The sequence below is a fragment of the Ursus maritimus genome, unplaced genomic scaffold, assembly GCF_017311325.1.
Source record: "Ursus maritimus isolate PB19 unplaced genomic scaffold, ASM1731132v1 scaffold_7, whole genome shotgun sequence".
NCBI lineage: Eukaryota > Metazoa > Chordata > Mammalia > Carnivora > Ursidae > Ursus > Ursus maritimus.
Window position 1 is genome coordinate 31,955,561 of NW_024426885.1, and position 21,272 is coordinate 31,976,832.

Genomic DNA, 21,272 nt, shown 5'->3' on the forward strand with positions numbered 1-21,272 from the left:
CTGAGCGCCACACAACCAATCCAAACAAATGTTGAGAACACAGTCCATTTGTGCAGTGGGGCCTTCCTAGAATTCGTGTCCCTACTCTTTTGTTCTAACTGCCTCTTAATTATTTAAAGACTTAATGATGCTTTTCCAAAATGCCATTTCCTCTGAAGCCATGATGTTCCTTGCAGGGACCTTAGAGTCCTTCTTAAATGGGACTATTTGAGTGGGTCTTTTCAAGTAATAAAAGGTAATACTGTGGAAGTCTTGCCAAAATAACGTAATCAGTGCCCTCTCCTGAGGAACAACGTCCTGATGAACAGTTCCTCATGGTCTGAGAGGGTAGGCTTATCATCGATTGAACCAACCTGATGACTGGCTCTTATCCCAGGGTTGGGGAAGAAGGTGTGATAGAGAGAAATTTTTTCTTCACTTCTGTCCTACCTTCCTCACTCTGGGCTGTAATAAAAGTAAGAGAGATCAATCAAAATGGTGTAAACCATGGAAGTTGTTTTGGAAGGTTTTTCAGTCATTCAGAACCAGAATGAAATTAAAACTCTTATTTTTTATTCCACACCAACTCAAGACCCACTTCTCTCAAGTGAAGCCTGTCAGAACTTGGACACTAGACATTTACCCTGAACTCCTTTCTTCCTCAACTCTTGCACTTAAAGCCCACCACCCAGAATGAGCTGAAATTTTAGCAAGATCCTGGCTGTGGTACCTTGTAACTCTGATACGTTGTTGTGGAATATCAAATAATTCATGACTCCCAGGATGAAGGATTTAAAACCAACTTAATTTATAAGCACTGCCTTATTTTTTTGCCGTAAAGAAAGAAATGAGTAGGTATCCTAAGTGACTTTAAAAAGTCTCCTTCTCCAGGTGAACAGTCCAAGTGTAGGAAGTGCTTAAAGATGAATGGTAAATGTTAGTAGCACTTACTTTACAAATTGCAGAGCACACATATACAGAGACAGCATTACTGACCCACTACTGTCAGTGATGAAAGTCCCTTGGATTCAGATTACTTTTCATTTGCAGATTCATTACTAAAAGTATGGATGTTAGGTTTTTACTTTTCCCCCCTCTAATTTCTGCAGAAATCCATGTGATTTCTAGAAGTAAGCTCAAGGCAAAATATCACAATGTCAACCAATCTGAATACTTGCATAGGGTAATGATAATTGCACAAAATTCCAGGAGCTACTAATGATCTCATCTTTTCAGGGGTCATTGTATAAGACATTTCAGGTCTAAATAGGCAGAACAAGAAGGTCTAGTTGGTGGGGGAGAGGTTCCAGAATTAGAGGAGGCTTGTAACTTCCAGATGTCCTACCCTCCGAACTGAACCCTTCCCTCATTAAACTCACAGTTCTCCTGGCCGTTTTGTTTTAGGAATGCAGCTCTCATTCTAACTTAAAGAGTTAAAGGAGAAAACAGACATAACCCTACAGTCCGCTGTTCAAATTCAAATTATAAACTTCTCTAAGGCAGACAGAAGGCATGGCTGTCCAGCAGCAGTGTTATCAAAGTCTGGTTAAGCTGTAAACGGAGATTGTTAAGTGTTATCTAGTGGAATTGTCTAGTTACACAGTGCATTTATTGGACACCCATTTTGTACCTGGATTTTATTGCCACAAACCACAGAAAGCACATTCAGTTCCATTTTACCCTCCCCTGGCCAAATCCAAAGTCACATTTAATGAATTTTGCCTTGGAGAAGACTGCTTCAAAAATGTAGAATGTCGGTGTCAGTCTTAGTTTGAAAACAACAGTGAGGATGTATGTCACCTATACTTCAATTAAAAAAAAAAAAAAAGGAATTTTAAAGTCTTTATTTTTGTTCAAATTGGTGTTAATGCTTTTTTTCTTGTTTTTTTCTTTTCTTTCTTTTCTTTCTTTTTTTTTTTTTTTACGTTTTCAATGTTTAGAATCCAATAATAACTTACTCTTGAGACGTAGACGTAGAAACTTCCCAGTTAATGTTTCCACCTCCTAAATTCTGCCGAGTCCCTCCCTAGGCAGCCTCCTCAGGAGGCCGAGTGTCCACTCCCTGTGCTTTGAGTTCACTTCTCTGTGTTGATACGGTTCTCCTAGCGTGCCCCTCTTTGTTTGAGCCAGTCTCCATGTTTGTCTTTATGTCTTTATGCTCATTTCTTCATTTCCTCCTCTGCTTCCCGTCAGCCTCCCAAAAAGATATGGGATTATACTCCTGGAGACTGCTCTATCCTTCCTAGAGAGGATAGAAAGGTAATTCTGCTGTGCCTCCTCCGTGGGCTGTGTGTGTGTTCTCTAGCCTGGTTAGTGTGAGTGTGTTGTGGGTTTTTTTCTTTTTTTCTTTTATTTTCTTAAATCACTTTTTTTTTTTAAACTTGATAACTTTTTTTTTCTTTTGGCTTGGTGATAAAACTATTTAACAAAGTCTCTACTTCTACTAATGTTGAGAGGTTTTTAAGGCAATGCCTTATTCTCCTGACATGTCCTATTTGTCACAGTCACTATACTCTGAAAAGAGAAAAAATAGGTCTCTCACGAAAGGTAGGTTTCCGTGGTGTTTGTAGTTCTCTCTAGCAAGTAGAATAGACTTTTGAAGCTCTGATGACTTCAGGATTTATATTTTCTCTGCCTAATGTTGCATTCTCTGTTTTCACGTCTTCACCTGATTTCTAGTGAGCTCTTGTGTTCGGTCATGCCATCTTTGCCTTATTAAAGCATAGCACTAAACAAATTCATTTTTCAAACTTAACCTTCCATTCTTTCTGCCTGTCCTTTAAACTAAAACATTCTTTCCCGTCTTTTCTTTCTTGAACCAGACTAATCTAGAAAAAGATCTCAACCTCTGCCCAGCAGAGTTAGAGGCACACTTAGGAAACACGGAGATGCTTAATAAAGCACCCAGTGCAAACTTGTCCCAGGTATTTCCTACTTTTTCTCACGCTGTTGGTTCCTCTTCCAGCTCAGTTTTGTTTTCTTCTCTGTTCTCTGGTTTCGATGTAGTCAAGGCAATGAATGGTTATGCTGGGTTTTTATAAGCTGCATGGCTTTCTGACTCCTGTTTTCAATTCCTCTCCCCCCGCCCCCCAACCTAATTTTTGCTTGGATTTCTTTTGAGCTTGGCATCTTCCTTAAAGGGAGTTTTTCAAATATATGCAGGGTGCCTGGTGATTTAAACGACGCCACCCCCTTGTCATTCTCTTTCTCTGCTCTCTGGAGGTGGCCCTTATAACTTCCTGTCCTTTGGCTCCGTATATCTTCTCCAGATTTTCTGGGAGCCATTTTTGGGGGCAATTCCCTTGTCTTTTTTTGCAGCCCTGGGAGATACCAACCTCAGAGATCATTTTCAGAAACACAGTGGTGGTGATTTGAGTGCCTCTTACGTGCATGGCACTGGCAGAGTAGTTGTATTTGTCATTTGAAAGGTCAGAAAGTTCTCAATGAAAAAATGCACTCCAGAGACCAGACAGCCTGGCTACAAACAAGCATTTGAAACTCAACCTGTATTGACATTTTTAAAGGGGGTTATGTCAGAGAGAGAGTCCAAGGTAAACAGGTCCCTAAGGGGAAGAATAGTACCAAGTATTTGGAGACCCGTCCCCAGGACTTCCTGACAAAACAAAAGGGACTTTTACAAGGAAAGGGTATCTTCACAGAAAATAAAAAAGACAGGCAGACACTGCTGAAGAGGCTAGGAAGGTCCACAGACTGTGGCAGGAAAAGTGGAAAATGCCATGGAACGTGTTCTATTTAAGCAGAACTAAGACAAGGAGGGTCAGACTGCCAGCATGAGTGACTCAGGTTATGAAAAGTCTTGACTGCTGGACCCTCAAGCCAGGGAAGAAAGGAGCGAAGAACCCAGGGGGTTATGGCAGCAGCCAAGGCAGGCTGAGATAAGGTCAGACACTGAGGAACTGCAGGCAGATCAGGGAAGCTGGGGTTTGCGAATCCAGGCCCCTCTTCAGAACTTGAGGCAGGCACAAAGGTGAGCCACAGTGCGCACAGTCAAGGCAGGTAGGTCGTGGAGCAGGGAAAGGGGGTGCTCAGTTTCAGCCAGGGCAGAGACTAGAAGCAACTGTAGCCACTGTGGGATAGAAGGTCTGAGCTAGTTCAAGAGTGAGAACTAATGGCAGGTAAGTCCTAAAGTGCTCCGGGGCAGGACAGGAATGCTAAGACTACAGGTCATAAAATGAATCAGGGGTCACTTTTCAAAGTAGTCTAATAAGAACAGCTTTGTAACATATGCAAGGATGGAAGGCAGCTGGAGAATTACTGAAATCACTGAGGCCTCCCTGAGGTTAGAGACAGCTTCCGGTACCTGGGCTCCTACCCAGAGCAAGATGGGCACCAAGAAGGGTCTGATGCATGAATGAGTCGTCTTCACATTGGTTCAGTTACATGTTCCCCATTAGTCCCTAATAGGTATGGGGCATGCTGAGAGAGGCTTTACATCAGCCCGAAACAATGAACTTTGCCTTCAGAAACGTGACCGTTTAAGCACACTCATAAATAAAAGATCTCCAACAGTACACAGCAGTGCCTGCAAAGAGCTGAAAGAATGGTATGGGCTCTTAGTGCCTGGAGGAAGAGTGATCTCGTGGAGAAGTAGGGAAGACTTCTCAGGGGAGTTAGCCAGGACCTTAAAGGCTGGGTGCAGTGGAGGTACGTGGTAGAAATCGGAGGCATCCATGTGAGGCACGAAAAGAGCACAAAAAATGATCGTGTTTAGCATGTGTTTAAGGAATAAAGTAGAAGATTCAGCTATAATAGAAAATTGGATAGGTAGGTGTGGGAAAGAGGGTTGACACTGGATTGTAGAGGCTCAGAAAATACAGTTAGGAGATGGTTTTGTCCATAGCCCGATGATGTGGTTCAGGAGTTGTTTTAGGAAGGTCGGTGTCCCCACTCTAGAGAGGCTGGGTTGAAAGGAGAACTTCCAGTTGGAGGTGCAGAGGGCAAGGAGGCTATTGTGGTGGTCCAGGCATGGAGTGATGAGAGCCCACACTCCAGTAGCGTCAGCACGAAGCGGGGGAGGGGTGGCTGTGAGAACGCTCACAGAGGAAATTGCAATGGGACATTTTAATTGGTGTGAAGAACAAAGAATTGGGGGATGGAATGGGGACAGAAACAACTTGGGTTTTGGCCAGGAAGCTGGAAAGATGAGGACATCAGTATGTCATGTGAGAAAGATGGGGAGAAAATCCGTGCAATGGTAAGATGGAGTTAGTTTTAGGTGATTCATTCTTGAAGTGTTGGCTGTCTATCCAGTAGAAAGCTGGAAATCTAAGACTAGGTCTCCTAAGAGAGGAAGGGGCCTACATACAACGTCAGTTGGAGTCACCTGAAGAGAAGTGACGGCTGAAGCCCTGGGAGCAGATGGAAGATTGAAGGACAGGAAGGCCGGGAGCAACAACTACCCACTGGGATGCTGGATGACATGGAGCAGGAGAGGAAGGAGAGGAAGTAGGAGGCAGTGAGTGGTGGAACAAGAAGAGGAAGTATGACAACTAGCTGGTGTGCCAGAGAGGTCCCCAAAAGTAGACTCAGAGGGAAGGTCAGTGGATTTGATAACCAGGAGGTTTCTAAAAACCTTGGAGGTTGCTAGGAGCTAGAGTGGGGAAGCATCCGGGGATCCACCTGGGGTACAGCCCTGATTGAAAACATGTGATTGTGGAAGGAAGGAAAGAAAGAAGGCAGGGAGGGGGTTGTTCCCAGAGGACTCTGCAGGGTCACACAAAAGTTTTCCCAGATGGAGACCAGGACATCATCCTCAAAGTGGATGAAGACCCAGAATAAGACAGGTGCCAAGGTGGGAGATGGGCAGGTGACACCAGTGTGGGCAAGAGGGCTGGAAGGATGAACATGGGGGTAAGAGTGCTGCCTTCTCTGAGGAATAATGGCAGGCACCTGGGGGTGGGGAAGAGTAGAGTCCTCATCCTGGGACAGAGGCGCCCTCCAAAGTGAGAGGATCCAGCGGGGTGTTTGGCAGGTAGGGGACCAGGTGGGTGAGCCCCAATGAATGTTGCTTCTCCTCCCTCTTGGACAATCTGCCTTTTCTCCCGCTGTTTCTCTTCTTTCCCCCAATATCTCTTCTCAGGTAGCGTCTTTTCCTTGAAGTGATCGTTGTTAGAGATAGGAGTATCTTTAAAAGTTAACCTTATTACCACATTATTTTTAAAAAATATATTGAGCCTTTTGCCCTTTTTTTCTCCAAGACAACAACAGAAACCTTAAACTACTTAATTATGTTGCCTTTTCTCTGCATGTAGCTCTTGATGGTTTTCTTTCTTTTGCATAGTGGCCTGTGATTTTATAAAATGCTCCCCACTCCTAGGTTTTGTGAAACTGCTTTTCTCCCCATTTCCACATTCTAAGTCTGCAGGGGTAAACAAATGATCTAAATACAGTGTGGTCTTTTCAAGTGCATTTTTGTATTTTCTGTACCTAAGGTGTCGGGTGACCCTCTCTCTGGATGTGGCATCTGGGGTGCATGAAGGAGTCTCTGGTGGGCTTGGCCAGGGGCTCTGAGTAGTGGGGATAAGCTAATGAAGGCGGTGTTGTCTTGTTCACGTCACTAATGCATGTTGGCCAGATGGTGGGCTATCCACCTCGCGGGTCTATATTTATATGAAAGATAAGGCTAAGCTAGGGGGCTATCTTCCACCGCACCCAGAGAGCAAGAGTGCCCGCTGGCCCAGAAATCCTCCGGCACTGAGACCTTTCCAGCCAAGGGCCCCATCTCCCAAGGGTCCTTGGCTGTATCAGGAAAGGAAAGGGGCTGCTCTCTTTCCCCCTTGACTTGGAACATCTGATGCAAAATAAATGACCTACATTCTTTTCTTTCTTTCTTTCTTTTTTTTTTTTTTTTTGACACGTACAGAGCTCGGCAGTCAGCCCCAGCCCGGAAATTTCTTCAGAGCTTCCTGGATAGTAAGTTGCCACCGCATTCATGGCTTGATGTATTCATGTCAGAAATGGGAAGAGCCTTGTGTGTTGGATCCGAGTATGTTTTATTTGTATCAGTCTCGTAGGCTTTAGTGATAAGTAGCAATTTAATCATCGTCCTCAAATTACTTTTCTTCTGTTTTCTGCTCCTTCTCCTAATTAATTTTGCAACGATTCCTATTACCTTTGAGAAGCTTTTACCTGTGTTGGCATCTTTACCTTTAGAATGTGAGTATGTCTGAGTTTGGAATCCAGGCTCACCTCATTTGATGGTTCTTGGATGGGACGTGTGACTGAGACAGGCTGCGCTGGGTATAATGATGGGAGGATGGTGGGGTTGGGTCCTCAGGCGGCTCCTGTCACAGGGAAAGATGGGGCCAAGAGGGGGCTGACTCGACTGATGCTGAGAGATGTGGGTTTATTTCTCATACCAATCAAGATCCTGCCTGGGTGACACGTGATCACTCCACTCACTCCGTGGAGTCACCACCAGCCTCTTTTCCCCTCTCCAGACCATCCCACTCCCTGTGCCAGGTTGCTTTTCTCAGTACTTGGCCATGTGGCCATTATCCCCATTGAAATGTCTCAGTGCTGTCCCCTACCCCTGTCCTACATAGAGAGCACTGAGTTCATATAAATAGGTGCTGAGCTTCCTTGTACCCAATTTAATGTTAAAACCTCTTATGGCACTTCTGTGACTGGATACCTGACTCCTACTCATGTATTTTTATAACTGCTGATAAATTAGAAACTCCCTGAAGGCAAGGGCTGCCTCTCCATAGTACCTGGTGTACCCAGTGGAATTGGGAGCTTGTTCTGGTGGGAACGGCTTCTTGTCAGCATCATATCTAGATCTCAGTCTTGGAAGTATGATGAGGAGCAAAGGCACGACTGTTGCCTGTTCCGTTGGGGTTGGGGAAACCCACAATGAGCAAAATCCACCTCTTCAGATAGAAGCCTGGCTTGATTGGAATGCTGAGTTTATGGAATTTTTGGCAAATGTTGTGGTCACTTGGGAATGTCCTACCTACCTTGCCAAAGAATGCATTCAGCAAGAGGAGTTTCATTTGAAAGTCAGTCAGCTGGGATTTCGGTGGAAAATTGGAAACATCTTAATTCTTTGAGCATTGTGAACAAATCTCTAGCTAGATCCATTCTCTTCATTTTTCTTCTGTAAATATGTGTATTAATGATTGTGATCAATTTACCCCAGGATAAGAAGAAATTGAGAAGATATATTAGAACAGCAGCTAGAAGGGAAGTCACCTGCCTTAGGGGACAGTCCGTCTTGGGAAAAGTGCAGACATTAAGTCTTGTGCCTCCTGTGGGGTCGGTCATCAGGCCAGCAATGTGACAGACATCAAAGCTCAGATCTAGCATCTGGACCCCTTCCTGATCTCCCTCCACTCTGGGCTCTGAGGCTCATTCTCTTTAAGGAGCTAGTTGAACTGTGCCTTCAGCTGCAAGGATGACAAGTCACATCTCCTCTAGGTCCCCAGAGATGTGCTTTCAGAAGTGAAGTCCACCAGATGATCTTAGGCTGCCTGCAGATAAAGGCCAGAGCTCCCTGCAAACTCTCCTTGGTCCCTGAGGCCACCTGTTTGTCACTTGGACAGTCCTTACTGCCCACTGTTGCTCCAGATCTCTCCCTACCCGTACAATCCTGTTTTTAGGTTTGCCCAGTGTTAACCCTTCTGCCTGGTCTCCTCCCTCGGCCCCCTTTCCTTTCCCCATCCCCCCAGAGTGCACGGGACAGGAAAGGTTGCTTCTGGTGGCTGGCTGGGTGAATTCCTTAGTCAGTTCACTTAGTGAGTTCTTACTGGATCGAAGGCACTATGCTCAGTATTACCGGAGGAGCATAAGATAAAGTCCCTTGGTAGTTTTGGCAGCAAAACTCACAACCGCAAAAATGTTGGTAAATGAGGAGGCAAAGTGGCAAATGAATGAAGGAGACCAAAGATTAAAAGTATTCGGGTTTGGGTCCCCAGGGATGTAATCAATCAATATAATAAGTTAATAAAATAAATAAGAATTAGGGGTGCCTGGGTGGCTCAGTTGTTGAGCGTCTGCCTTCGGTTCACGGTGTGATCCCAGGGTCCTGGGATCGAGCCCCGCATCAGGCTCCTCTGCTGGGAACCTGCTTCTTCCTCTCCCACTCCCCCTGCTTGTGTTCCCTCTCTCACTGGCTGTCTCTCTCTCTCTGTCAAATAAATAAATAAAATCTTTAAAAAAAATAAAATAAGAATTAAAATAAATTATAAATGTATTCAAAAGAGAAAGCAGTGCCCCTGGGCTGTCGGAGTCAGGAGTGCAGGTCTTGAATGAAATAATGCTAATGACTTAATGGACTTTTACTATGCGCCAGGCCCTGCGCTTAGCGTCGTATGTACTCCCTCATGTCGTCCTTTCACCATTCCAGGATCGAGCGTTGTTTTTGATCCCCATTTTATAGGTGAGGAAACAGGTGCATTAAGGCAGTGTGATGCCCATGATTCCGCAGCTGTTACGGGGCAGAGCTATAGCTGGAGGAGGAACAATTGAGTTCTAGGCCAGGGGACGGTGTTAGTGGTTGGCTCTCGTCTGCACCGTCCTGATTCAGAATGGGGCAGGAAATTCACAGAAAACGTGCTGCAGTTCACTGGTTTTTGAGTACTTTAAAAAACAACCTAAGTAACTATGTGCAATACTGTGTTAGCAGGATCGGAGGGACCTAACAGACTGCTTAAAATAAGAGCAAATTGCTTTCAGACATTCTGAGTATTTGCGGACCCAAAGATATTTGCTGTGTTAATTTATCAAGCACTCTTACTTATGTCCTTGAAATGGGTCTCCAAAGACCTCTGTGTTTCAGCCGTAGCCTGACTCTCATGAACTATTTGGCAGGAATAGCTGCGTTTTATCCTCCTGCTATTCTACTGGTTGGGGATTTTTCAGTAAGGCAGGCGGGGTTTTCTTCCAGTTTGTTCAAACGAGGAAGTAAGGTTTTTCCATATTTGAAATTGGCGGGGAGCCTGACACCCAGGGAAGTGCACAGCAAACATTTGCTGACTAGATGAATGCGCCTGTGAGTCTGAAGTAACTAGCATCCAGCGCGCTCAGCACTGAGGTCGGCAACCTGCAGACTGAATCTGGCCCCTCTCACTGGGTGGTTGGGAAGGACGCGTTGAAAGAAACGTTGGCAAGACTGGACTTAACCCCAAGGATTGAAGGAGAAGACACAGGAACGACCCAGGTTCGAAAACATTGTGATTAAAAAAAAAAAAAAAAGTGGTCACTGGAGAAGTTGTGTTAAATCCACCTTCGTATCTTAGACGGACTTACAGTTTTAGAATTTTATTCATTACCATGATTACACATCGCAGTGTTAAAAGAATGGAGGTATAGAGAGGAGGAAATTTACCCATAATCTCAATATCCCAGTAGAACTACCAGTCCTTCTCTCAAAAAAATTTTTTTTATGCTTGCAATCACAGTGTCCAATTTTGTATTTTATTTCCCCAGAGTTATCTCAAATCGGCTCTGAAGATGACTCATTTTCATCGTTGGCATTTCAGCATGGGTTAGCGCTCATACTTTTTTTTTTTTTTTTTGCTGGACCGAAGAGTTTTCCTCTATTTGGCCAGCAAGTGGCGTTCAAGAGCAAGCTTTTTCCTTAAAAAAACAAAAAAACAAAACAAAAAAAACCTAAAAAAACCTTTTTTTTTTCCAGAGAGAGCCAGAGAGCACAAGCAGGGGGAATGGCAGAGACAGAAGGAGAAACAGGCTCCCCCGCCGAGCAGGGAGACCGATGCGGGGCTTGGTCCCTGGACCCTGGGATCATGACCCGAGCGGAAGGCAGACACTCAACCAACTGAGCCACCCAGGCACCTTTCTCTTAACCTAAGATCAAAACAAATCATTACCTGAAGAACTAAATGAAACTTTAGAGACTCCACTGGGCCTTGAACATGTAATTTTCATTTCTCAGAAATCTCCATGAGAGCATTTGATTTTATAGAATCCTTAATTCTAATATTTATTGAAAGGCAGTGCTAGGCACCAGGCATGCAAAAATTAATAAGATAAACCGCCTGCCCTCAAGAGGCTCAGAGTATTCTGGGGACACAGACTTGTAGATCACAGTTAAAATCCTGTGTGATGAACGCAGTGACGGGACCCAGGAGAGAAGGAATGACAGTCACATATTATAAATCTAAAAGATCATTTTCTTCTCACAGTGCAAAGGCTAAAGATGAAACCACCCTCCCCAGATTTCCTAGACTCCCTCCCCCAAAGCCACAGTTAAAAGCAGTTACTTTTTTTTTTTTTCTCTTGCTGAAAACAACTTATGGTTGTGGACAGTGAATTCCACGACTCGAATTTTTTGTCTGTTTTGTTCCTTGTTGAAGCTCCACCTAGGAGAGTGATTCACACTTACTAGGACTCAATAAATATTTGAGCAAATAAAGTGAGCAGTGGAGTGACCTCATGAGATCTTTTGTAGAAATATCAGTAGCAGTGATTTGCAGAATGACTGGAGGGAGTCAGGGCTGCAGAGGCAGGAGTGAGGGTGTGCTTACTGCAGAGGCGTCGGTGAGCAGTGGAGAGGTGGTGGCCGGGGAGGTTGAGGGAAGGGACTGATGTGCACTGGGTCAGGACAGGGAGTAAGCAGTACGTGGTGACCGGTTAGGCTTGGGGAACAAGGAGAGGGAGAAAGGGGTTGATTTGCTGGGCCTTCTGGCTTGGGCGATGGGAGACAGAGGAACAGAGCTGGGTTTGGTTTGGGGCATGTGGGGTTTAAGATGCCTGCAGAATACCCAGGCGGAGGTGTCCAGAAGGTAGTCGAATGTGTGCATCTGGAGCTTAAAAGGAAGGTCTATGTGATAACAGATTTGAAGGTGGATTTCTTGGACAGTCTTACCGTACCGGTTGGTTTTACAGATAAAAGAACTTGAGAAACAGGTTGTTTCCAAGTTGTCAAACAGAGTGGGTTATCCTTAGCTGATGTGCATTGCTCATTGGAGTCCAGCTGGAGTCCTCCAGAGCCCACCTGGTGACACGGTTGCAAACGGCTGGCCCTAAGAGAATCACTCCATTCTCTCACTTTATTCTTCCAGCGAGTGTGTTTTTGTTGAATCCCTTTGAAACTCGGCCCCCTTTGCATCTTAGACAGAGGGCGACTTGTCTGCTCTGTCTCCTCCTGGCCTGGTGTCTTTGAACTGGAAACTGGCTCAGCCTAGGCTGCCGAGAGCTGAGCACCAGTGCTGAACGTGGCCTGTTCTCTTACAGAATCAGTAGCTGCCAGTGCTGACTGGGCCTTTCTCATCAGTCCCGCCGCTTTTCTCGTCCCGTCTGATCTATTTGAACACGGCAGAGACCCAACAACTTGTGACCTTAGGCAGTTGCCTTCAGCAACTGTCCTCAGTTTCCCCCAGGTACAGTGGGACAGATGGTCTCTGTCTTTCCAACATTAGGAGATGTGATGGCGAGGATACATTTGAAAACACTGTTCCAGAGCTTGGAGATGTGTTTTTAACTAAGGAGGGGCTCAGTTGGGAAGTGTTGCCCATCTGGAAAAAGCATGTTGGCTTAGGTATCAGAAAGAAAACAATTAGCTATAGCAAATCCATTCTGAGAGGTTTCCTGAGTGCTGGTTTGTCGTTCTGGTGGGGAAGCAGGACAAAATGGTGATAATGGATGGAATGAAGCCAGAAAGTGGGGTGGCCGCAGGTGGGAGGGGATTTCTGACAAGTGCTGAGGTAGGGGAGGTGTGAAGTCAGGCAGCTGGGTGTGGCCGAGAGTCATGACCAAATGAAGAAAGAGACTCTCCCCTCACCACAGCAGTTGGTTGGCAAGGCTAAATGGCACCCATACATGGATTTTTTAGAAGTTGAGATTGTATAAAAAGGAGCAACGTGAACTGAAGGACAGAATCAGAAAATGCAATGAAAGCGAGGGCAGGCTCTGAAAGGGAAACTGAGATAAGGGGCAGATTTATCTTTAATTACAAACTTCAAAGTTAAAGTCCCTTTAGATGAGCTTACGTTGATTGAAGTTAGCATATAGTGCCACAATGTTGCAAGTCACCTTTAAGGGTCCTCCTGCGCCCTGGCTGGAGTTGATGCTTTTATCAATCAGGAGGTTGGGGGGGGGCATCTTCAAGCACCCCTACAGGTAGAAGCGGGAGAGCAAAAGTTGTGTGGGTGGCAGCCCTTGTCCCAGGCCTCTGAGCCCGGTGAAGCCACGCCTCCGTCTCCAGGGGTGGGAGTGGACACCTCTGATCAGGAGCCAGGGCTCCAGTAAGGCCAGCCAGCCTGGGCCTGCGCCGTGCTAATTCCCTGCAGTCTCCCTGTTTTCCACCGTTCTGAGGGCTCCATGGTCACTGACATCAGGAGCCTAAGTGAATGTGATGAAATTCTTGTGGAAGAATTTCTAAACATTTCATGAATCAAGCATTTCCTTAATCAGATCATTGTGCCAGTTTTACTTTCAGAAAATGTGACCTCGTATTCATCCAACAAATATTTATTGGGTGTATTCGTGGACCCTCTCGTGGGCCCCTGCCAATAAGGGTACGGCCTAGGGAAAGAGGCTTGCCCCGTCCGGCCCCTTCTGGAGGTTTCTCCTCTCTAAGACTCCGTTCACTTACATGCTTTTATGGTCTCAGCTTTATGAGTTGGTCTGCTTTCCCCTTAAATGTTCAGTAATGTTCTGTCTAGGCTGAGAAGAGGGGGAAAGTATTTGAACCCCTGACTTAGGCCAGAGAGAATGAGAAGGGACCAGGGGGATCCCTGACCCCCCAAGCAGTCCCCTGAGATGGAGGATGGAAAGCCCTGAAAGGCAGCGGCGGGCACATGGGAGAGCGGCTGGGAAGTGGTGGCTGCCTGGGGCTGGAAGCGGTGCTGTTGCTCAGGGGACTCACCCGCCCTGGGGTGGACACATTCCCGGTTCTCCCAGAGGCTCCTCCTCCTTTCCACTTCTGACTCCTGGGCTCTGGGGCCTGGCAGTGACGGAGCTGAGCATCCTTAGGCATCCTGCAGTGTGCAAGCCTGGGCTCTCGGAAGGCACTGCCTCCTCACTCGTGGGGAAATGCTCAGCTGGGGGTGCTGTGCGGTGCCCAGCAACACGGCTCAAGTTCCAGCCCTGCCGTCCATGGACAGTGCCTGCTTCGACAAGTGTCCGGATCTCTCGGTGCCTCCTTCCCTCGTCCAAAAATGGGGAACGTAGGATTGTTCGTGAGGATTGAAGAGAGAAAGGTGGTCAAGCCTCCCACATAGGACATCTCAGCATGTTGTGCAGAGTTGTTGCCATTATCTGTGACCGTGGGAACTGAGAGACCGTGTGAAATGTAGGAAAAATCCCATCATGGAGGGATGGGGAGAGGGAAGGAGATGGATAGATGTGTGATACAGCAAAGGCAGCCCGGTGTTCTGTGTCAAATCTGGGGGTCCACAATATGTGGGGGTTCACTAGTATAATTACTTAGGTTTTTCTATACACTTGATATTATTCATCATAAAATATTGGGATAGAGAAATTCTGTCAAGCCGTTTACATCTCCAGAGCTGAAAGAATCCATACTGATACCAGTAAACTGAGTTCGGTAGGACTGAAAAGCAGCCGAGCAGAGGCCTGAGTACTTCTGTGGGAAGGGGGTTGTTCGCTTATCTGAGTGTGTGTGTGTCTGTGTGTCTCCGTGTGTCAGTGGGTGAAGGCGTAGAAAACCGGGATTAGGGGAAGGGAGGGGCTCAGTGAGTAAGTGCTCTTAATTTTTTCTGCGCCCCACCTCATTCCTAAAAGGATTTGTGGTAACTTGCAAAAATACCTAGAATTTCAACAAGATAAAAATAAATGAAAGATGTGAACGAGCCATAGTTATACTCCTATTGCATGTCATAAGGTTCTGACCATGAATTTCGAAGGAAGCTGGTGTGACATGTGGCTGGGATGATAATGGCATATAGGATCCCAGGTTCCACTTTCACTTGGTGGGTGATTTTCCTGGAGACCCAGGCAAATGGTTGACTTCAGTGCTTCATCAGCCAAAGTGCTTGTGAAGAATAACCCAGAAAAATAATCCAAGTGGTAGACTTGAAGTCACCAGCTCCGGCTGGCGACCTATCAGGCTCCACTCACATCCTGGGCTGCGCCGTCTTGGGTGCAGCCGCTGGGCCCCCAGCAGCCTCCCTGCCCTCCACACCCCTGCGTCCCAGCCCACCCTCCCCAGGCAGAGTTTCTCAGAGTTACTCTTTCATCTTTTTTTTTTTTAAGATTTTATTTATTTATTTGAGAAAGAGAGTGAGTGTACATGAATGGGGTGGGGGAGGGTCAGAGAGAGAGGGAGAAGCAGGCTCCCTGCTGAGCAGGGAGCCTGACGCGGGGCTCGATCCCAGGAGCCCAATCCTAGGACCCTGAGATCGTGACCTGAGCCAAAGGCAGGTGCTCAGCCGACTGAGCCGCCCAGGTCCCCCAAGGAGTTACTCTTTTAAAGCAAATGCAGTCATCTCAGCACTTTCGCTGAGCATTTGGGGCCACCCTCGGGCTTGTCTTGTCCGAGAACTCTAACTAAGAATGCCCTCTAGATGGGGCGCCTGGGTGGCACAGCGGTTAAGCGTCTGCCTTCGGCTCAGGGCGTGATCCCGGCGTTCCGGGATCGAGCCCCACATCAGGCTCCTCCTCTATGAGCCTGCTTCTTCCTCTCCCACTCCCCCTGCTTGTGTTCCCTCTCTCGCTGGCTGTCTCTATCTCTGTCGAATAAATAAATAAAATCTTTAAAAAAAAAAAAAAAGAATGCCCTCTAGAAAAACCAGTGCTTGATTAGGATGCCAAAAAGTATGCTGCTTGTCCTCAGGTGGTAATGTGCTTTTGAGAAAAATGTCGAACATTCTAAGTCCCATTCTTTTTTCCCCCTCTCTTCTCTCTTTTAAAATTACGTTGTCTTTAGTATCTATTCTTCCAACTTCCACGCGGTGAAGAGGGAATCAGATGGGGCTCCTGGGGATCTCGCTAGCTTGGAGAACGAGAGGCAGATTTATAAAAGCGTCTTGGAAGGTGGAGACATCCCTCTCCAGGGCCTGAGTGGGCTTAAGCGACCCTCCAGCTCAGCTTCCACTAAAGGTAACTGGGGGAAGCCTGCAGGGCTCTGGCCCAGCCACACGGTTATCCAGATGCCTCTCGCCCGTACAGGCCCAGTGTCGGGGTGTCGGCAGTGGGTGACTTCCAGCTACTGGGATATCCTTTGCCTTGTACAGGTCCATTTCCAGGCCTTTGAGCCCTCTGAGCCCCCTCCCCCAGTTTTTCACCGGCCATTTTTCTTTCTGGTATTAGTTTCCCTTCCTTTGAACCCCAACCTTGCTCTCCCTAAAGCATCTCTCTCTTTTTTTGTTCTGATTCCCTTTTCTTAGAACATAGCTGAGCCTTAGCTTTTCGTAACTCCAGCAGGGTAGCCATTTTTCGTTGCATCTTTGCACCTGCTTTGCAGCACAAATTATTTTGCTTCCGGACATCGACTGGAAATTAAAAAACAAAAACAAAAACAAAACCCCTTATGACAAATGAGCATGTGACCTCTCCTTTTATTTATTTATTTTTTAAGCAGCTTTCAGCTTTAACCTAATGGGTCTGTTTATTTTATTCTGCATGCTTTCCAGTGGATCGTAAAGGTGGGAATGCTCACATGATTTCTTCATCTTCAGTTCCTAGCCGAACGGTTAGCACTAGCAATGCATTAGGTCCCGTGTGTAAGCACAAGAAACCCCTGTCCGCTGCAAAAGCCTGCATTTCGGAAATCCTTCCCTCCAAATTCAAACCCAGGCTCTCTGCTCCCAGCACTCTTTTGCAGGAACAGAAGAGTGTCTTATTGCCGGCAGAAAAGGCTCAGAGCTGTGAGAACCTTTGTGTTTCACTGTCTTTGAATGATCCCAAAAGAGGTCTCCCCCTCCGAGTTGGGGGGAGCATCGAGAACCTGCTCACGCGCTCCCGGCGGGATTGGGACAGCAAGTCGAGCAGCACCGTGAGCCTGCAGGAGTGCGGCACCAGTGCCAGGAGGCCCTGCCCTCTCTCCAGAAGGGCCGGCCTGCAGTTCACCATGTTCTACCGGGACATGCACCAGATCAACCGAGCTGGCCTCTTCCTGGGCTCCATCTCCTCGAGCGTGCGAGATCTCGCCTCCCACTTTGAAAGGAGCAGCCTGGCGTTGGCCAGGGGCGAGCTGGGCCCCAGCCAGGAGGGCTCGGAGCACATCCCTAAGCACACCGTCTCCTCTCGTGTCACAGCGTTCGAGCAGCTGATTCAGCGGTCCCGGTCCATGCCGTCGCTGGACCTGTCTGGGAGGCTGAGCAAGTCCCCCACGCCTGCACTGTCCCGGACTGGCCTGACCTCAGCCCGCTCGGCTGAGTCCCTCCTGGAGTCAACCAAGCTCCGGCCCCGGGAGATGGACCGGATGAACCCGGGGGGGCTCTACGCCGCCCCGACATGTAGCAACGTGGCTGAGCCCACCTTGGGCTTCAGGGGCCTCGTGCCTTCCGAGCCCCTCTCTGCCTGCTCTGACGAGCTAGACCACTGTTCAAACGTCTCCAGCGACAGCAGAGAGGGCAGCAGCAGCAGTGTCCATGGAGATTTTCCCAAGCACCGTCTCACCAAGTGCAAGGGCACCTGCCCGGCCTCGTACACCCGCTTCACCACCATCCGGAAGCACGAGCAGCAGCAGACGTCCAGACAGCCCGACTGGCGTCCAGATCTCAGGGGGGACAGGAGCACACTTCTCAGGAACATCTACCTAATGAGCCCCCTCCCTTTCCGGTTGAAAAAGCCCCTCCAGTACCACCCCAGGCAGCCTCCCCCTGGTGACTTCTCAGCCCCCCTGGCAGGCCAGAAGCCAGACCTCCCCAGCCAGCCCCATCAAGACGAGACCCCCTCTGGGGGGAAGCCCTCGGTTCCCAAACGCCTGTCTTCCCGACACACCATGGCGAGGCTGAGCCGGATCTCGGAGCCCCCTGAGGGGAGACCCGCAGTCCCAGAGGACTGCCTGAGGGCCTTTCATAATGGCAACTCGATGCCGTACTCAGACCCTGGCCTGGACAGGAACAACAACCCACAAAGTGAACTGGGAACATCCCTCGGAGGTGGCATTTGTGTATTTGCCCAGTCTCACCTCACCCGTCTCTCCACCTTGCTTGCTCTGTCCCCTCTTCCTGTGTGCCCTTGGTGCTCATTTTCTGGTCTGTCCTTTGTTTTCTGTTTGTTTTGCTTTGCAATTAATCATGGCTCGTAGTGGCTGCACTTCTTTAAAAACAAAGCCCCCCATGTCATTTAGACTAACCACCAAACTGTTTCGAAAGAAAAATTGGCCGTTTAGCTCAGCTGAGAAATTCGTCCATTTGAACTCTTGAACCCCTTGGAGTTCACACCAATCCTCAGTCACCCCGCAGTTTTTTGAGAGGCAGCCTCTCCCAGTGGCCCTGTGTGTGTGAGTGTGCGGTGTGTCCCTGTAAGATCCTGCACGCCTCTTAGGAGGGACACTTTGCAAAGAGGGTCCTGTCTCTGCTCACCTTTTGCCTTCTGATTAGTTTTCTTTGTATTAAACTGGCTTACAAGTAAATCCAAAAAGTTGGCGGGGAGGGATTTGTTCTTCAGAATTTGAGTATTGGTCAATAATCCACGACTGTGAAAACTTGATATTGATAATGGATGAAGGGTGAAATCTTATCCCAACCTGGTTTCCCACTAAATCTTTGCATGTGTTAATTCTACTTTGTTGTTTTGAAGATTCAGAATCACCAAGACATTTTATACCTGCTGATTATTTGGAATCCACAGAAGAATTTATTCGGAGGCGTCATGATGATAAAGAGGTAAATGCCATCTTTAAAATCTCTTAGCTCTTAGGCAGATAAAAATATGAAGGAAGCAAACATTCTAGACGTTGGTCAGAGAGGTGGCATGACCTAGCAATGGGAAGCAAAGATTGGCGTCTTCACAAATGGTTTTTTATGTGGCATAAGCTCAATTGTTCCACTTCTCCAAAAAGTAGGACTGATGTCCCCACAGACACTAGGTTCTAAATGCCAAGTCCCACTAGCATCACTGCAGGGAAGGTTCACCACTGCATTCAGTGCCATGCGAGGGGACCCAGAGTTGGCTCCACTTGCTCATCTCCTCCCCAACCGCCGCTGCCTTATTCTCTACATATTTCCCCAGTCCTGCCCACCCCTCTGTTGGCACAAAGCACAACTCCCATTAGGGAGGGTGCAGCAGGAGAAAGGAAACTGAAAAATAATAAATAATGACCACCATGGTACATTTTATAAAACAATTTGAAGAAGTTGCCTTTAACTCAGAAGAAGAAGAGATTCCCCCCCCCCATAGATGCTGGGAAACCCCCACCAAGACCTTCAGGACACGCACCTTTTCTAGCAGCGGCTGAAATGTCTACACGGCAGTGGAATGCCTGACACGGCCGGGGAAGGAGCGTGCTCTCTTGGGATTTCGGAAGAGGCAGTTCTACATATCAGCTAAAGGGGCAAAATCACAAGCTTCTGTTGTGATAAAGTGGTGTTTGGAGGCATGCTCTCTGGACTTTGCATTCCCAGGAGAAAGGGTCCTGTAGATAAAAGCAGCTCCAATGACCATTTCCCTGTATCAAGTTAGGAGGCGGAAGAATTCCTTTGACCCTGGTGACAGGAGGAGAGTGTGCCCATGTGTGCACAGCTCTGTCCCTTTCCCTGTAAAGCCTGAAGCCCCTTTCCTATGTTCCGTTCTGTTGAGTGGTTTCAGAGTTGAGGTGGATTTTCCTTAAGGATTTAGGGTAGGGCTGACCTTGAGTGGGGCTAGATGATAACAGTCTGCTGCTGCTGAGACAAAAAGACCGTAGCTCTCTCCCCACCCCCCCGCAGGCATAATACAGACAGTATTCATTAAGTCTGTATCTGTCTAGGGAAAGAAAGAAGGAAGCACGTGACGTGCAACCTTATTTGTAAGAACAGGTGGAAAACTCACAGTGAGTGTCCATCAGGCCACAGACCGTTTCGTTTCTAGTTGCTGTCACCGAGGTTCCCAGCTATGTAAGGTGAAAGAAGATGACATTCCATCTCCTTAGTACAAATACTAGGGTCCAACGTGGAAGGCATTGTGATAGAATCATGCCTACCCCACAAGAGGCGTATTTTACTTAGTTGGTTTAGCAATTGCTATATTACGAGTTACGTTCAGAAGAGGAACGGCTTCTTCCCTGAATAACACTGGCTCACAGATCCTAAAAAATGTTGTGTCTTTATTCATGGTATTTGGCTTCTGTGGTTAAACTGTGGGGACGATGGATTTGCTGAGGTCCGACCCAAGCACTGGGTTGGGAGCTTCGCTCCCTTCGCTGTCCACTTTCACTGATCTTTAACCGTGGCCCGAGCCCCAGGGGCGCAGCAGCCTCCTGCAGCACTCCCTCCCTACTGCTACAGGAAAAACTCACACTTCCAGCTCAGGCAGTGTCAGTCCTGACAGCTCTCTTTGCAGATGCTTTATTATGAATATTGATGATCATGGCCTTTCAGAAAATGAGAACATGTCAGTCCTGAAAGGGACATTAGTAGTCCTCTAGCCAAGCCCCCTTGTTTTGGCCAGGGAAGGACTCCAGGGCGGAAGTGACTTGTCAGAGGTCACACGGCAGGTTAACGGACACCAGAGACAGAGCTAGAAACCAGGGCTCCGGATCCCCGGGCCGGTGCTCTTCCAGCGGCACTGGGCTTTGCAAAGTGCGTTCTCATGTCTTTTCTCATGTAACCTTGACGACAACTTACCTGAGCACTGGACATCCCACAGCCATCTGAGAGGTGGTTTCTTGATTATTTGTAGTCCCTGGAGAAAAATGGGAAATTCAGGCCCACCATCCTTTGGGGCTGGGTGTCACTTGAGGCATTTAACTGCTTGCTGGAAGAAGACTGATGCCTTATTGAAAATGCTAAGAATTACCAGTCCTCATTAATGCTTTTCTACAAGGAATGGCAACCCCGGGAATGTACGATCGGTATGGAATCAGAAAACACATTAAAATTCTATTCCATAAGGTCACTTCAATAGGATATGAGGACATTTGGTAAAATGCAACATTGTTTAATTATCTGAAAAATCCTTTAAAAATAGAAGGAAAACAAAGAAGCCTTTAAAAACAGAAGTAGATGGCTGTTTCCTTAATTTAGGAGAGCATAATTCTTCTAAACTGAGGTGTTTTTATTCCTAGTTCATCTTTTATATTTCTATCCTACTTCATAAACTCAGCCTCATTTCATCTAATGAAATAGTTACATAAAAAGTACAGTAAGGAAGTAATTGATGTTGTCTGTCAGTCACTCAGATAGCCTTTGGTGCGTGTGCCT

At 47.2% G+C, this 21,272-nt stretch overlaps 1 protein-coding gene across 3 annotated transcripts in view; it reads left to right on the top strand.

Moving 5' to 3' along the window:
• SORBS1 (sorbin and SH3 domain containing 1) overlaps positions 1-21,272 on the top strand; it is a 223,274-nt gene that overhangs the window by 169,784 nt on the left and 32,218 nt on the right. For 2 of the 3 annotated variants that reach the window (XM_040623927.1, XM_040623928.1), the window contains 3 exons: positions 6,863-6,912; positions 15,851-16,023; positions 18,673-18,758. In XM_040623927.1, the coding sequence (XP_040479861.1) occupies positions 6,863-6,912; positions 15,851-16,023; positions 18,673-18,758 (309 nt within the window). Of the gene's footprint in view, positions 1-2,172; positions 2,239-2,801; positions 2,904-6,862; positions 6,913-15,850; positions 16,024-16,556; positions 18,030-18,672; positions 18,759-21,272 lie in introns of all 3 variants that reach the window. The other variant, XM_040623929.1, reaches the window with a different exon arrangement.